Below are 16,050 nucleotides of genomic sequence, written 5' to 3'. Positions count from 1 at the left end.
ATCAGGGCAGTGACGTCACTGGGGAGACCTATGGACACTGGAGTGTCACCAGCTCCTCAAGTGTCACCAGGAGCCCCTCAAGTGCCACCGGGACTGGCCCCGCCCTGTGTGAGGGTCCCCGGTGTCCCCGGGGTCTCTCTGTGTGTCACACGCCGCCCTCGGGCACCCACCGGGGACCCCCCGAGCACCGGGACCAGCCCCTCCTTCAAACACCAGGACCTTTGACCAGCATCACCATCATCATTATCACTAATCCATCATCATTGTCATCATCATCATCATCCATCCCATTCCGTCATCAATCCATCATCGTTGATACATCATCATTGTCATCATCATCATCATCATTATCCTTCCATCCATGATCCATCAATTCCCACCATTGTTCCATCATCAGCATCATCATCCATCCCATCATCCATCCCTCCATGATCCGTCGCTTTCCACTTTCAATCCATCATCTCTGATCCATCATCATCATCATCATCATCATCCATCGCTTTCCGCCATCAGTCTGTCATCGTTGATACATCATCATTGTTATTGTAATCATCATCCATCATCATTATCATCCCTCCATGATCCATCCCTTTCCATCATTGATCCATCATCAGTGATCCGCCATCATCATCATCATCATCATCATCATCATCATCCCTCCATCATTATCATCATCATCATCATCCATCCCTTTCCGTCATCAATCCGTCATCGCTTATCCATTATCATCGTCATCATCCATCCATCCATCATCATCATCATCATCATCATCCCTCCATGATCCATCCCTTTCTAACATTGATCCATCATCACTGATCCATCATCATCATCATCATCGTCATCATCCATCCATCACATCATCCTCCATGATCCATCCCTTTCCACCATCAATCCCTCATCACTTATCCATCATCGTCATCATCATCATCCATCCCTCCATGATCCATTCCTTTCCAACATTGATCCATCATCATCGATCACTGATCCATAATCATAATCATTATCACATCATCCATCCCTCCAAGATCCATTCCTTTCCGTCAGTGATTCACCATCATCATCGTCATCATCCATCCATCCATCCATCCATCCATCCATCATCATCATCATCACATCATCCATTCATCCCTCCATCCATCAGCAGCAGCAGCAGCAGCATCATCATCATCCATCCCTCCATGATCTGTCCCTTTCCAACATCAATCCATCATCATCCCTCCATCATCATTATCATCATCCATCCTCATCACCATCCTCATCACCTCGGGAGTGGAATTCACTGGACCTCTGCTATGAGATGGAACGGAGCCACTCGCAGTAAATAAACACAAACACAAACACGAATATAAATATAAATATAAATATAAATATAAATATAAATATAAATATAAATATATATATAAATATATATATAAATATATATATAAATACGGTGCTTTTTAAGGCATGGTCTCGTGTGGAAGCCAAGCCCACCCAGCCATTTAATCAATATTTTGATTTATTTCTCTATCTCCTGATTGTCTTTTCATTCAACCGCTCAAATTTCCCCAGGAAAGCCGAACCTCGTTGTGTCACAACCCTTTGATTTGCCTCCATTCCCCATCAATGGATTTTATTTTTCCCTTTGCTGTCTGATAACAGTCTCTGATAAGGGAAGGATAAATAAATTCTTCCTCTGGGGGTTTTCTGGTGTCTGTCACCGTTATCTCCATCCAGATAATCCAAATTATTTTCCTGATTATCTTCCCCATTCCCTGAGTTACATTTTAACATAATAATTTCCATCCTAACGCTAATTACATTAATTCCATTCTAATTTCCATTCAGATTTTAACATCACGTAATTTCCATCCTAATGCTAATTAAATTAATTTCATTCTAGTTTCCATTCTGATTTTAACAATCTCATTTTTCCATTCAATTCTAATTTCCATTCTGATTTTAACAACATAATTAATTTCCATTCTAATGCTAATTAGATTGATTCCATTCTAATTTCCATTCTGATTCTAAAAATCACATTTTCCCATTCAATTCTAATTTTAACAATGTAATTTCCATTCTAGCATTAATTAGAATTATTCCATTCTAATTCCCGTTCAGATTTTAACAATTAAATTTTCCATTCAATTCTAATATCCATTCTAATTTTAACAACATAATTAATTTCCATTCTAACACTATTCAGATTAATTCCATTCTAATTTCCATTCTGATATTAACAATCAAATTTTTCATTCAATTCTAATTTTAACATAACATCACGTAATTTCCATTCTAACCCTAATTAGATTAATTCCATTCTAATTTCTATTCAGATTTTAACAATTGAATTTTCCATTCAATTCTAATTTTAACAACATAATTTCCATTCTAACACTAATTACATTAATTCTGTTCTAAATTCCCTTCTGATTTTAACAATTGAATTTTTCCATTCAATTCTAATTTCCATTTTGATTTTATCAACGTAATTTCCATTCTAACACGAATTAGAATTATTCCATTCTAATTTCCATTCTGATTTTAACAACATAATTAATTTCCATTCTAATGCTAATTAGATTAATTCCATTCTAATTTCCATTCAGATTTTAACAATTGATTTTTTCCATTCAATTCTAATTTTAACATCACGTAATTTCCATTCTGACACTAATTAGAATTATTCCATTTTAATATCCATTCTGATTTTAACAATCGAATTTTTCCATTCAATTCTAATTTCAATTCTGATTTTAACATAATTTAATTTCCATTCTGACACTAATTGGATTAATTCCATTCTAATTTCCATTCAGATTTTAACAATTGATTTTTTCCATTCAATTCTAATTTTAACATCACGTAATTTCCATTCTGATACGAATTAGAGTTATTCCATTTTAATTCCCATTCAAATTTTAACAATTAAATTTTCCACTCAATTCTAATTTAACAGCATAATTAATTTCCATTCTAACACTAATTACATTAATTACATTCTAATTCCCATTCAGATTTTAACAATTGAATTTTTCCATTCAATGTCCCCAAATGTCCCCAATCATCACACGGGACACACGGGTTTGGTTGAGAGGTGTCACCCTCCCGTTTAATTTGGGGACATTGAGGAGGTTTGGGGACTTTGGGGACATGTCACTGACACCTCCGGGTGGCACCAACCCCGTCCTGGTGTCCCCAACCCCATCCCAGGTGTCCCCAGCCCTGTCTCTGATGTCCCCAAGTGTCCTCAACCTTGCCCCTGATGTCCCCAAACCTGTCCCCAATGTCCCCAACCCTGTCCTTGGTGTCCCCAAGCTGTTGCCTCTGGTGTGAGGCTGGCGACCTGGTTAATCGGGGGCCACGGCGAACTTACAAACTGGCCGGACAAACCACGCGTGACACCAATATGATGAACAGTGGAATGCGATTTATTTCCCATGGGCACCTGCTTAAGTGACCTCAGTGCGCCCACGTGACTCTCAGAAGGGGATAGACAGCAAGGTTACGGGGCAGCAGCATGGAAAGGAGGAGGACCCTATTCTCCTCGTACATCACGTGATCTTCCGTGCGGTTTTGCTAACTACATTTCCCCCCTCTCTATGACTAATAAAACTTTCAACTTATACAAACTGCATAAACATAACAACAACAAAGAACTGAAACAACTTGTTAGTAGAATGTGCGAGCAAGTTAAACTTGTAGCCAATAAATGCTGACGTTGTTGTCTTTTCAAGCTAGCTGTCTTTGCTCTAAAAGCATAATGTCAATTCTGCTTAAGTGAGCTTTAACAAATTGGGTTATTTTGTTAAGCAAACAAGGGCCGAACACGAGGGCAAGCAATATGGTAACCACTGGTCCGATCAAGGTGGAGACAACGGGGGCAATCCAAGGATGTTGGCTGAACAGTGAATCGAACCAGTTTCGCTGCTGGAACTCTTGGCCACGGCGTATAAGTCTTTCTTTAAGTTCTGCCATGGATTGCCTGATCGGACCTGAATGGTTAACATATGTGCAGCATTCCTCGTTCAATGCAGTGCAAAGTCCTTCCTGTTGCATCAGCAACAGATCCAAACCTCGTCGGTTCTGCAGCACCATCTCCGACAAGGAGAACAGAGATTCTTCCAGTTTTAAAATGTTTTTGTGAATCTCAAGGAGGTCTTCATCAATTGCTCGCTGGAGCTGCAACAAATTCTGTTTCTGTGTGACCAGCGAAGAGATGCCTGTAGCTGCTCCTGTTCCACCTAGAGTTAGAAGTACTGCCAAACTGACAGCTGTTACCAGTTCTCTCTTTTCACGATGGCGTGCTTCGAAGTGGAGCATTACCTCGTCATCGGTGTGGTACAGGATCCTAGGGATGACAGCGACTTGAACACAGAAATCGTTAGTTGCATCAAACTGCCTGATGGAGACACATGGGGTGATACCTGTGGTATGACAAGCTCACACACTCCCTGGTGCTGGAATGGCCCATGACTGTTGTTGGTCTAGGGTGATCGAGGTGTTACAGTGCTGTTTGTTTTGAGTGGCTAGGGATCTGCTGCCAATGCACAGTCCGTACCCTGAGATCATTCCCAGAGTAATTCCCTTGCGGGAAGTGTCCCACTTACATTGTTTGGGATTGGCTCTTTTAGAGTATTCAAACATTGTGCTGACACCTATTCCTTCGTAAAAGGGTGGTTTGGCGTCATAGCACAACCAGCATGACTTGGTCAGGTTAGGTTGTGAGTAGTTTAGTGACGCAAACGCAGCGTATAGCATTCGATCGAACAGACCCTGCGAGGCTACTTCGGGTCTGGGACTGGCTGGTACTGAATCGGGCTCTGCCATTGCAACGAGCGTTTTCTCTTTTTGTGAGGTTATCAGCTCGTTGGGCCCTACTGCAATGTATCGTGTGGGTGGATGAGTTCTGATGATCTGTATAACTGTGCCACGGTCAGGGGCCAGGCGTATTGGGTCGTCTTCACGCCTGTACACTGACCACAATCTGCCTATCGCCCATGTTGAGTCTTGGGGTCGCAGTACTGTGACTGTGAGGTGAGAGCAATTTCCTGGGGATTTACCTTGGTATGTACTTTTTGATATACAGCCGTGAGGCCAACTTGTTACTTTTAGGAACTCATCCTCCTTTGGAGGTTTCCACCGGTTACCTGTTACTATGGTTTCACAACCCCAATACCTACAAAACCAGTAACCTGATTTAGTGCAATAACTCTTTCCGGGGTTGTGGCTTGGACACCAGTATGTCCCTTCTTCAATAACTCTTGCCTTACCGGATTGGTCTCTCGTAAAGATGTCTGTCAGACGCACCGTCCACGCGGGTGAGTTGGTTTCGGACCGACCTATCACATCACCGGTGATAAAGTTCTTAAAGGTCCAGATGCTTGGCTGGTAGGGATGATTACCTGCACCTAGGTGAGCTGATGGCAGCGCAAAACTGATACACAAGAACAAAGCTGGAAGTTTGACTGGCAACCTGTAGTGGACAACCTGTGGAAAGACACTCGAAGGCAAATTGTTATCAAGTCTTTTCACTGGAAATATTCGTGCTGCAGCCTCTGGCAGGTCTGCAAGCGCTGTTTGTATCTTTCCCCAGTCTGTCAGGGGCATGGACTTAGTGTTTTTTCTATGTGTATGCTTCATGGGCAAGTCTGTGTGCTTAAAGAAAATTGCTGGTGTGTCCTTTGTGTCTGTACTAGAATTTGAATCATCACTAGACTCCCCACTGGTGTGACACTGTCCCTTGTATTCAATTCCCTGTCCCTTGTATTCACTTTCTTGTCCCTTGTATTCACTTGCCTGTTCCTTGCACTCACGTCCTCGTTCTCTGCACTCACATCCTTGTTCCCTGGATTCACATCCTCGTTCCCTGCATTCACATCCTCGTTCCCTGCATTCACATCCTTTGCACCACCCCTCTTGGACCGGCTTTGAGACCTGCTCGACCTCCTCCTCCTCTGAGTGAGAGGAAGTGGACTGGTCAGAGATTTTCTGTCTCCTGTGCTTTTTGCTCTGACTCCGCCCTCTGGGTTTCTGGTGGGCGGGTGTGCCACTCCTCCTGCTCTGCCTCCTTTCCAGGGGCATCTCTGCCTTAAAAGGAATGGCTGGGGAACCCGTTCTCCGATTGGGCTCCGATTTCTCCTCCCCTCCGTGGATCGCACCTCCCCCTTTTTGGTCCCAACCGCGCGTGTCTGTGGCACGAAATTCTACGGAGCTCCGCCCTTCTTCTTCAGCCTCGACGCCATGTTGTGGTGCATATGGAGGTGGCCTTGAGTCTATTTGCCTTAAATCTGCACTCACAACACTTTCCCTTGGGCTTGGGGGGTTCTCCGATGGGTTAAACCCAACCGCAGAAAGGGACTTTAGGACCGGGGATGAGGATCGCGATCGCGTGTTAGTTTCAAGCACCCGCTCGCTCTCCGTGCCAGGACTCCCGAGCAAGGACCGTGAAAGGTTATCAGTTTCAAGGCCCTGTTCTTTTTCAGCCTGATCATTTTCAAACACAGTCTGTGTGGCTGCTCCGATGCCCAGCCTGGGAGTTAACCTCAGGCATTTTTGAGCCGCAGCCCACATCTCCTGTTCCTCCAGCGCTATCTGCAGCGCTTTCATCACTTTTCCCCAGCTTTTAAGATTTTTGCTGGTAGCTGAGACTATAACGTCTCTCACTAGCACATTAGTACACCTCACCCAGCATTCTGAATACAGAATAATAATTCCTCACTGTACATAAATTTCTGAAATTACCTTGCTCAGCATTTCCATGCCAGGGGTACTGAGGAGCGTCCTCCTCCACCAGAGTCGGTCGTAGCGCCCTGGTCGCCTCCCGTTATCAGCGTGTCACCCGTTGCCCGGAGCACACACGCCCCGCGTGTCGGGGGGGCGCGTTCCCGGGTTTCGGCATCACTTGTTGCCTCTGGTGTGAGGCTGGCGACCTGGTTAATCGGGGGCCACGGCGAACTTACAAACTGGCCGGACAAACCACGCGTGACACCAATATGATGAACGGTGGAATGCGATTTATTTCCCACGGGCACCTGCTTAAGTGACCTCAGTGCGCCCACATGACTCTTGGAAGGGGATAGACAGCAAGGTTACGGGGCAGCAGCATGGAAAGGAGGAGGACCCTATTCTCCTCGTACATCACGTGATCTTCCGTGCGATTTTGCTAACTACACCAAGCCCATCCCAGGTATCCCCAACCCCATCTTTGATGTCCCCAGGTGTCCCCAACCCTGTCCCCCATGTCCCCAACTCCATCCCAGATGTCTCCAGGTATCCCCAACCCTGTCCCTGTTGTCCCCAACTCCATCCCAGGTGTCCCCAACCCTTTCTCTGGTGTCCCCAACTCCATCCCAGGTGTCCCCAAGCCCATTCTTGCTGTTCCCAAACCCATCCCAGGTGTCCCCAACCCTGTCCCTGATGTCTCCAGGTGTCCCCGACTCCATCCCAGGTGTCCCCAACTCCATCCCAAGTGTCCCCAACCTTGTCCTTGGTGTTCCCAACTCCAATCCTGGTGTCCTAAGACTCTCCAAAGCCTGGCCCTGGTGTCCCCAGCCTTGTTCTGGTGTCCCCAACCCCATCCTCAATGTCCCCAGGTGTTCCCAACCCTGCTCCTGATATTCCCAACTCCATCCCTGATGTCCCCAGCCCTGTCCCTGATGTCTCCAATGTCCCTAAACTTGCTCCTGATGTCCCCAGCTCCATCCCAGGTGTCCCCAGCTCCATCCCAGGTGTCCCCAACTCCATCCCACGTGTCCCCAGCTCCATCCCACGTGTCCCCAAACCCATGCCTGATGTCCCCAGCCCTGTCCCTGATGTCTCCAATGTCCCCTAAACTTGCTCCTGATGTCCCCAGCTCCATCCCAGGTGTCCTCAACCCTGACCCTGATGTCCCCAGTGTCTGGCGGTGACCCCCAGGGTGTCCCCAGGGCTCGGGGTGTCCCCAGGGCTGGTGGTGACCACCAGGGTGTCCCCAGGGCTTGGGGTGTCCCCAGGGCTGGCGGTGACCCCCAGGGTGACCCCCCGGGCCCGGCGCTCCCAGCGGATCCCAACGTCCATCGGGAAAAAGCCGACAGCGTCACAGTGGAGCTCGGCCAGGAGCCCCAGGGACAGCACCGGGGGCACCAGGGACATCTGCGGAGGGGCTGGGGACACGGGACGGGTCAGACAGGACACTGGGGGGGACTGGGAGGGACTGGGAGAGAACTGGGTTATACTGGGAGGGACTGGGTTATACTGGGAGGGATTGGGAGGGACTGGGATGGAACTGGGGGGGACTGGGTTATACTGGGAGAGAACTGGGGGTGACTGGGTTATACTGGGAGGGAACAGGTTTATATTGGGAGGGACTGGGTTATACTGGGAGCTTGGCCGGGAGCCCTGGGGACACATGGACACCTCAGATGTGGGGACTGGGGGGGACTGGGAGGGAGTGGGAGGCAACTGGGAGGGAACTGGGTTATATTGGGAGAGACTGGGATGAAACTGGAAAGGAACTGGGATGGAACTGGGAGAGACTGGGATGGAACTGGGAGGGACTGGGGGAGACTGGGAGGGGACTGGGAGAGACTGGGATGGAACTGGGAAGGAACTGGGAGGGACTGGGAGGGAACTGGGAGGGACTGGGAGCTCTGGCACCTCCCACCCATCCCCAGCCCCGCCCCCAGCACTGACCAATGACGTTGACCCGCAGCACCTGCTGCAGCTGCCCGAGGGGCGTGGCCAGGGAGCAGACGAAGGAACCGTCCTCGGACACCGAGAGCGGCGGCAGCTGAAGAGACAACTCCAGGGCGCCCCCCGGCGGCTGGGAGGACCCAGGGAAGGGTGGGTGTTAATGGCGTCCCCCAGGGGCTGGGAAGACCATGGCGGTTCCATGGCTGCAGCGCCCCCTTGTGGCTGGGAGGACTGAGCCCATTCCAGGCCTGCAGAGCCCCCTGGTGGCCGGGAGGACCAAGGTGGTCCAGTGCCAGTGGTGCCCCCTCGTGGCCAGTGTCAGGGCCCACAAACATATGCGGGGAACCTGATGGTTCGTTTTAGGGATCTCAAAGCACAAAAGACACAGCGGGGGACAACTCAGTTTACTTAAACAAAAATGCACCTTTATTTAGTGCCAACAAATGCAATAGTGGGGAGAGAAAATAAAGAATAGTGAGAAAGAGAGAGAAAGAGGAGAAGGGGATTATAGCTACCAACGTGGAGGGACGAGTCCTCGAGGCTCAGAGATGCCCATAGACGTGATCTTCTCCAGTGGGGTGATCACAAAAGTGAGCGGGGTCTGCAGAGGTTTTATAGGCTGGTCAAGGTGGGGACCAAAGTGAGGGCACAGAGCCAAAGGGACCAAAGTGGGGGCACAGAGCCAAGGGGACCAAAGGGAGGGGACAGAGCCAAAGGGACCAAAGCGAGGGCACAGAGCCAAAGGGACCAAAGTGAGGGCACAGAGCCAAAGGGACCAAAGCGAGGGCACAGAGCTGTTGGGAAAGATGAATCAGGGAAACCTGATAAATACGATTGCTTAGCAAAAGATTCTGAAAATATGAAACCTATCATCAAAATAGAAATGAAAGCTCACTTTGAGCTGTAGGATACCGAGCCTTAGTTACTACATCACCTGAAAACAACAGCCTGGGCAGCTGAAGGAGAATCCCTTTGGATTGAACAATCCCCCACTGCTGGCTGAGGGATCCAAAGGTCAATGCAGCAAAACAGAAAAGTCTAAAGAGTAATTTTAAAGTTTAAAATATAACACATGGTAATGTAGTAGTTCTCACAGGCTGTGTGTAGATTCTATAGGATTTTGTGTCTTGTATTGTTGGTCACTGTAAATTAGAATATTCATCACAAAAGGAGATAGAATGGATTGGAACCAGGACTTTGCTCTCTTTTCCCTGCTCTCTTCCCCCTGCACTCTGACTCTGCCCTGGCTCCCTCGCTCCCCTCTCCTCAGCCCACACCCTCTTGCTCTCTCTCCCCTCTCCCTCTGGGACTTCCCTCCAGCCCAGGCTGGTGGCTGAAGGCAAAGCCCTTTCTACCCACGGCCCCTGCAATAAACCCACATAGGAATTGGGGATTTCTACTCAAAATCTCAGCAAAACTGAGGCTGTCTACCCAAAATCCCAGGAAATTGGGGAATATCTACTCAAAATCCTGGGACGATTGAGGATTTCGTCTCAAAACCTGAAGAGACTGCAGGTTTCTTGGTAAAATCCTGAGGAAATCAGGGATTTCTTTGCAGAATCCCGGGAAAATTGGAGATTTCTGCTCAAAACCCAGAAACTGGGGATTTCTACTTAAAATCCCAGGAAATCGGACATTTTTACCGGACATCCTGGGAAAATCAGCGATCCTAGCTTAAAATTCTGGGAAATTGGGGATTTCTACTCAAAATCCCAGGAAATTGGGCATTTCAATTCAAAATCCTGGGGAAAATGAGGTTGGTGACACAGGGAGTCCCAAAATCCTGGGAAATTGGGGTTTAGACACTCCCAGACCCCCAAAATCCCAGGACTGGAGGAAATGGAAGGATCCAGACCCCAAAATCGTGGGAAGAAAGAGGAAGTGTGAGCTCCCTGAGCTCCAAAAATTCTAGATAAAAAGGACGTAAGAATGCCCAGTTCCCCAAATTTTGGGTACAGGGGGGTTTGGGCACACCCAGACTCCAAAAATCCTGGAAAACCGGGATTTAGGAACTTCCAGACTCCAAAAATCCAGGAAAATGGGATTTTGGGCACACCTGGAGGCCAAAAATCTCTTGGAAAAAAGAGCTTTGGAAATGGGCAGTTTCCCAAATTTTGGGTCCAGGGGGTGGGGACACGCCCCGCTTCCCAAAATCCCGGGAACAGGGTTTGGACAAGCCCCGGAAATCCTTGGAATAGGAGCGTTTGGAAATTGCCAGAGACCCAAAATTCTGGAAAAAGAGGAACTCGGCCCCACCCAACCCCCAAAATCTCGGAAAACGGGGAAAACCCCGGGATAAAAAAAACAACTCAGGACAACGCCCTTCCCAAAAATACCCGTAAAATCACTTCAAAAAAGGGCAGGACGCCCTTAACCCCCTCCACCCCACACTCCCAAAGCTCCAGGGAACCCCAAATCCCAACCCCGCGGCTCCAGGACCCCCCAAACCCCACCTTGGACCCCCCAAATTCCGGGCAGGGTCAGGGCCAGCAGCAGCAGCAGCAGCCAGGGGAGGCTCCGCGCTCCATCCATGGCTCCTCGGGATCCCGGGAAATTGGGAAGGGCCGGTGCCGGTGCCAGAAAAGCGGCGGGAACTGGGGGGAGCGGGAGTGGGGGAGCAGCGCCCCAAAAAGCGCTCAGCCAATGGGAGCGCGGCGTCGCTGCGGGTCGGGACTTGCCAGCAAGAGCCCGAAAAAAACAGAGCCTGGAGAAATTCCAGCCAATCAGAGTTCTTATTGCTGATGACTCAGTAGTTGCTGGGTAGAGCCTCTAAAAAAACGGGCCGTAAACAGAACCCGAGAATCGGAGCGCGCAATAAACACCTCCAGCAAAACAGAGCGTGCCCAAAAAATATCCTAGCCAATGAAAAGGCGTCCAAAAACCACGCCCGACCAATCAGAGAACGAGTGGCTGATGACCCCGCGCTGTGCCCGGGCTGGGGCTGCTTTGGGGCTGGCGGCCCCTCCCGGCGCTGGCCATGGGGCGAGGGGCGGCAGCCGGGGCCGTACTGGGGGCACTGGTGGTGCTGGGAGCGGCCCCGGCTGCGGGCGCGGAGCTCTCGGGTGAGCGGGGGCGGTGGGGCAGGGGGGAGAAGGGGGAAAAGGGGGCAAAGGGGGGAGGCCGGAATGGAAGCGGGGGAGGAGGAGGAGGGGAGCCCCGAAAGGAAGAGCGGCGGGGGCTGAGGGTCGGGGGAAGGTGAGGGAGGGGTGGGAGAGGGTGGGAAAGGGGGGAAAAAGGGGGAAAGGGGAGGGTGGGACCTCAAAACTGAGCGGGGGAGGCGATGGGAATTAGAGAATTATTTTTAAAAGGTTGGGAAGTGTGGAAAAGGGGGGAATGGGACCCCAAAAGTGAATTTGGGTGCGGCTGGAGGTGGGAGGGGAGCGGATGTGTAAAGGGGAAATGGGGGGAAGGGTAAAAGAAGGAAGCGGCCGTGGGGCACAGGGGGTGCGGGGTGGGGATCCGGGGTGGCCCCGGAGCTCTGGGGGTGCTGGGGGGGCACCCCCTGACCTGTGTCCTGCACACCCAGGGGTGTTCCAGCAGATGTATAAGTACGAGTGTCACTTCATTAACGGCACGGAGAAGGTGAGGTACGTGGCGAGGAGCATCTACAACCGGGAGCAGGACGTGGTGTTCGACAGCGACGTGGGGCACTTTGTGGGGCTCACTCCGGATGGAGAGAAACAGGCCCGGCACAGGAACAGCGACCCAGAAAAAATTGAGTATTTTCGGAGTGAAGTGGACAGGTACTGCCGGCACAACTACAAGACCGATGCCCCGTTCACTGTGGAGCGCAGGGTGAGCGTGGGGCAGAGCGTGTCCCCTCGGGCCCTGCCCTGGCAGTGACCCTGGAGCCCCTCAAACCCTCCCTGGGAATCACCCCAGAGCCCTCAGCCCTCCTTGGGCCCATCCCCGGGGCCTCCTGTCCCTCACCGGGACCCCCGAGATTATCCCAGTCCATTTCAGTCCATCCAAGTCCATGCCCAGACTGCTCCAGTCCATTCCCAATCCATCCTACCTTATCCCAGTCCCTCCTAGTCCATTCCCAGTCCGTTCCCAGTCCGTTCCCAGTCACTCCCAGTCAATCTGAGTCTTTCCCAGTCCATCCCAGTTCCTCCCAGTCCATTCCCAGCCCCCCCCAAGCCCACACCGCCCCTCCCCTCTCTCTCCCAGTGGCCCCCAGCTGATCCCAGCGTGTCCCCGCTCTCTCCCAGTGCCCCCCAGCGTTTCCATCTCGCTGCTGCCCTCCAGCTCGCAGGCCGGCAGTGCCAGAGGCCTGCTGTGCTCCGTGATGGATTTCTACCCCGCCCACATCCAGGTGAGGTGGTTCGAGGGCCAGCAGGAGCTGTCGGGCCAGGTGGTGGCCACCGACGTGGTCCCCAACGGGGACTGGAGCCACCAGCTCCTGGTGCTGCTGGAAACGCCGCCCCGGCGCGGGCTCAGCTACACGTGCCAGGTGGAGCACGTCAGCCTGGAGCAGCCCCTGAGGCGCCACTGGGGTACGGGGGAGCCACTGGCCGGGCTGGCAGAGGCACCGGCGTGTGCTGGGAGCGAGTGGGAGGGAACTGGAGAGATGCTGGTTGAACCTGGGAGAGGGGCTGGGGGCTGTGGAAGGGCTGAGCAGGAGTCGGGAGGATGCTGGGGAGGGGGGTGTGGGGTCCCGGGGGTGCTGGTGGGCGCCGGGAGGGAGTTTGGGGGCGGCGGGTGGAAGCGGGAGGGATTGGAGTGAGGCTGGAGGGGCTGGGAGGAGCTGGGGGATGGGCAAGCGGGGCTGGGGCTGAGGTCGGTTGTGCTGGGAAGAGACTGGGAGGGGTGTGGGGGAGCGGTGGAGGGGCTGAGAAGGGACTGGGAGAGGGTTTGGGGGGTTTTGGTGGGGCCTGGGTGGGGGGCGAGCGGTTTGGGGCTGTGGGCTGGTGAGAGGGGCCAGGAGGGGCTTTGCTGGGCGGTGGGGAGGGCGGGCAGGGATCGGGAGGAGGTTTTGGGGGCCGGTGGGTGGTGTGGGGGAGAGCGGGAGGGAGGCTGGAGGGGCTCGGGGTGCGGGTGAGAGGTTTTGGGGGGTGCTGACCCCTCCGGACCCCCCAGAGATGCCGCCGGACGCCGCCCGCAGCAAGATGCTGACGGGGATCGGGGGCTTCGTGTTGGGCTCGGTGTTCCTGGCACTGGGGCTGGGCCTCTGCCTGTGCAAGAAGGTGAGCGGGGGTCCTGGTGGTCGTGTCCCCCCTCCCCCAGAGCGTGTGTGCCCCCCCGGGGCCCCCCAGCCCGGTGTCACCCCCTTTTCTCTGCCCACAGAGCTCCTGAGCCGCCGGCGGCCGCAGCCCCTCCCCGTGGCCTCGGGCCCGGCCGGGACCCCCCGCTCCGTCCCCGAGATGATTTTGGGGGCCTCGTGTGTCCCCCCTGCCCGTGCCCAGAGCTGTCCCTGTGTCCCCGCCCGGCTGCTCCCAGTGTTCCCAATAAAGCTTTGAAGTTTGCCCTGATCTCGGGGAGCAGCTGCCCCAGAACCTCCCCCAGGGTCTCCCAGCACAGCCAGAGCCGCTGGGCCTGGGGACCCCAAAGCCCTCAGCAAGCCCCATGTCCTTCCCAGGAACCCTCAGCTCCCTCAAACCCAGCATCCCCCACAGCCCCTAAAAGTTCCCCCCATGGCACCGGCCATGACCATGGCCCCACATGTCACTGGCCGTGTCCCACCCTGTCCTCACCCGTGGCTGTCTCCCCACAATGTTTCCATCCCTGTCATTGTCCCCCACGGCCTCATCTGTACCCGTGTTCCCCCCGTGTCCCCATGAATGACCATGTACCCCCCAAATATCCATGTGTCCCCATGTCACTCTCCATGTCCATGTCCCCTGTCATCCCAACCATGTCTTAGTTCGATGTCTTTATTTTTACCACACTGTTGGATATTTTAAATGAAGAGAAATGAAAAGCAAATGAAGGCCAAAAGAAAAGGATTTCCCTGTCTGTGCCAGCTGAGGATCCACATGCTTAGATGGGAGGGAAGTACCATTTTTGGAGGGGTTTCCACCACAATCTCCAAAATCTTGGTCTTTGCCCCAGATCATCACCATTTGGCTGTGGAAGACACTCTTGGGCAATAGGAAATCAAAATCATGGAATCCCTGAGGTTGGAAAACACCTCCAAGACTATCCAGTATTTATTGATGCCCCCATGTTGGAGTTGAGATGGCCATGAACTCAGAGTGCTTCAAAAAAACTTGAGAGGCCTTCAAGTATCGGCACCTTGTTATCTAGAAGTTCTTCATACCTTTTCTATGTAGCAATCCTCCAGGCAGCTCCACACAGCTCAGGCTCTTTTTCTCCTTCTTCTCTCTTTCTTTGGCAGTTCCAGCTCACTGCTTCCTGTCCCTAGAAAAGCCACTGAACCCTGTCTGTCCCTCATGCAGTGGCTCACCTTATCTGTCCCTTGCCCAGCCTCCTGTCCCTTCCTCCTCACAGCACGGCCAGCAGATGCCAACTGACTCTCTACCAACTAACTCACTTTTGTATCACACCCATAGCTGTGAGGGCAAGGCTGTTCTCACTCTTCAGTAATTAACACAGCTGCAATATAGAGGGGCAGGATTGCCCTTAGCACTACATCTGTCCCCCCATACCCCCAGAAGACAGAATTGAACACAAAAGATTTTCTGGGGTTGAAAGACAACAAGTCTGCTCCCCCCAAGGAATTCCCAATGTCCGTCTGTGTCCCGATGGATGTTCCTGCCCCTGTGTTCATCCAGGTGCCCACAGGGAGACAGGAACCAGTGCAGCCCCCCCAGCCAGGTGTCTTCCCAACACGGATCACCAGGACCACGGATCACCAGGGCTCTGCCCAACGGGGTCACTGGGGATCATCCAACGCCGATCCTCCCATGGGGGATGGAGCTGGAGCAGCGCACGAAGCTCTTCCCGCACTCGGGGCACTCGTGGGCTTCCCTTATGGTGCCTCTGTTGGTGTCTGGTCAAGTGAGAGCTCGTGGAGAAGCTCTTCCCACACTCAGGACACTCGTAGGGCCTCTCCCCGGTGTGGATGCGCCGGTGCACAGTGAGGGTGTAGTTGTGCTTGAAGCCCTTCCCACAGTCGGGGCAGCGGAAGGGCCTCTCCTCTGTGTGAATCCGCTGATGTTTGAGGACCTCAGAGCTGGTCTGAAACCTCTTCCCACACTCAGGACACTCGTAGGGCCTCTCCCCGGTGTGGACACGCTGGTGATTTCTCAGGGCGGAGCTCCATCCAAAGCTCTTCCCACATTCCAGGCAGGTGTAGGGCCGTTCCCCAGTGTGGATCACCTGGTGCTGGAGCAGCCCAGTGCTGTCTCTGAACCTCTTCCCACATTCCCCACATTCGCAGGGCTTTTCCCCAGTGTGGACCACCTGGTGCAGAGACAGGTTGCAGATCTGGCT

General features: G+C 52.3%; 1 protein-coding gene across 1 annotated transcript in view; it reads left to right on the top strand.

Annotated features, from left to right (window-relative positions):
- Positions 1 to 11,613: 11,613 nt before the first annotated feature.
- Positions 11,614 to 16,050, top strand: part of LOC310923574 (HLA class II histocompatibility antigen, DR beta 5 chain-like) — a gene marked incomplete at its 3' end in the record, with an annotated part of 5,780 nt that continues 1,343 nt past the window's right edge. The window contains exons 1-3 of the mRNA XM_083885525.1: positions 11,614 to 11,717; positions 12,182 to 12,494; positions 12,904 to 13,151. Of these exons, the coding sequence (XP_083741651.1) occupies positions 11,633 to 11,717; positions 12,182 to 12,494; positions 12,904 to 13,151 (646 nt within the window). The 5' untranslated portion in view covers positions 11,614 to 11,632. The remainder of the gene's footprint in view (positions 11,718 to 12,181; positions 12,495 to 12,903; positions 13,152 to 16,050) is intronic.

The sequence above is a fragment of the Zosterops lateralis genome (genome assembly GCF_965231275.1).
Source record: "Zosterops lateralis genome assembly, contig: HAP1_HAP1_SCAFFOLD_113, whole genome shotgun sequence".
Taxonomy (NCBI): domain Eukaryota; kingdom Metazoa; phylum Chordata; class Aves; order Passeriformes; family Zosteropidae; genus Zosterops; species Zosterops lateralis.
This window is presented reverse-complemented; position numbering and strand designations above follow the sequence as displayed.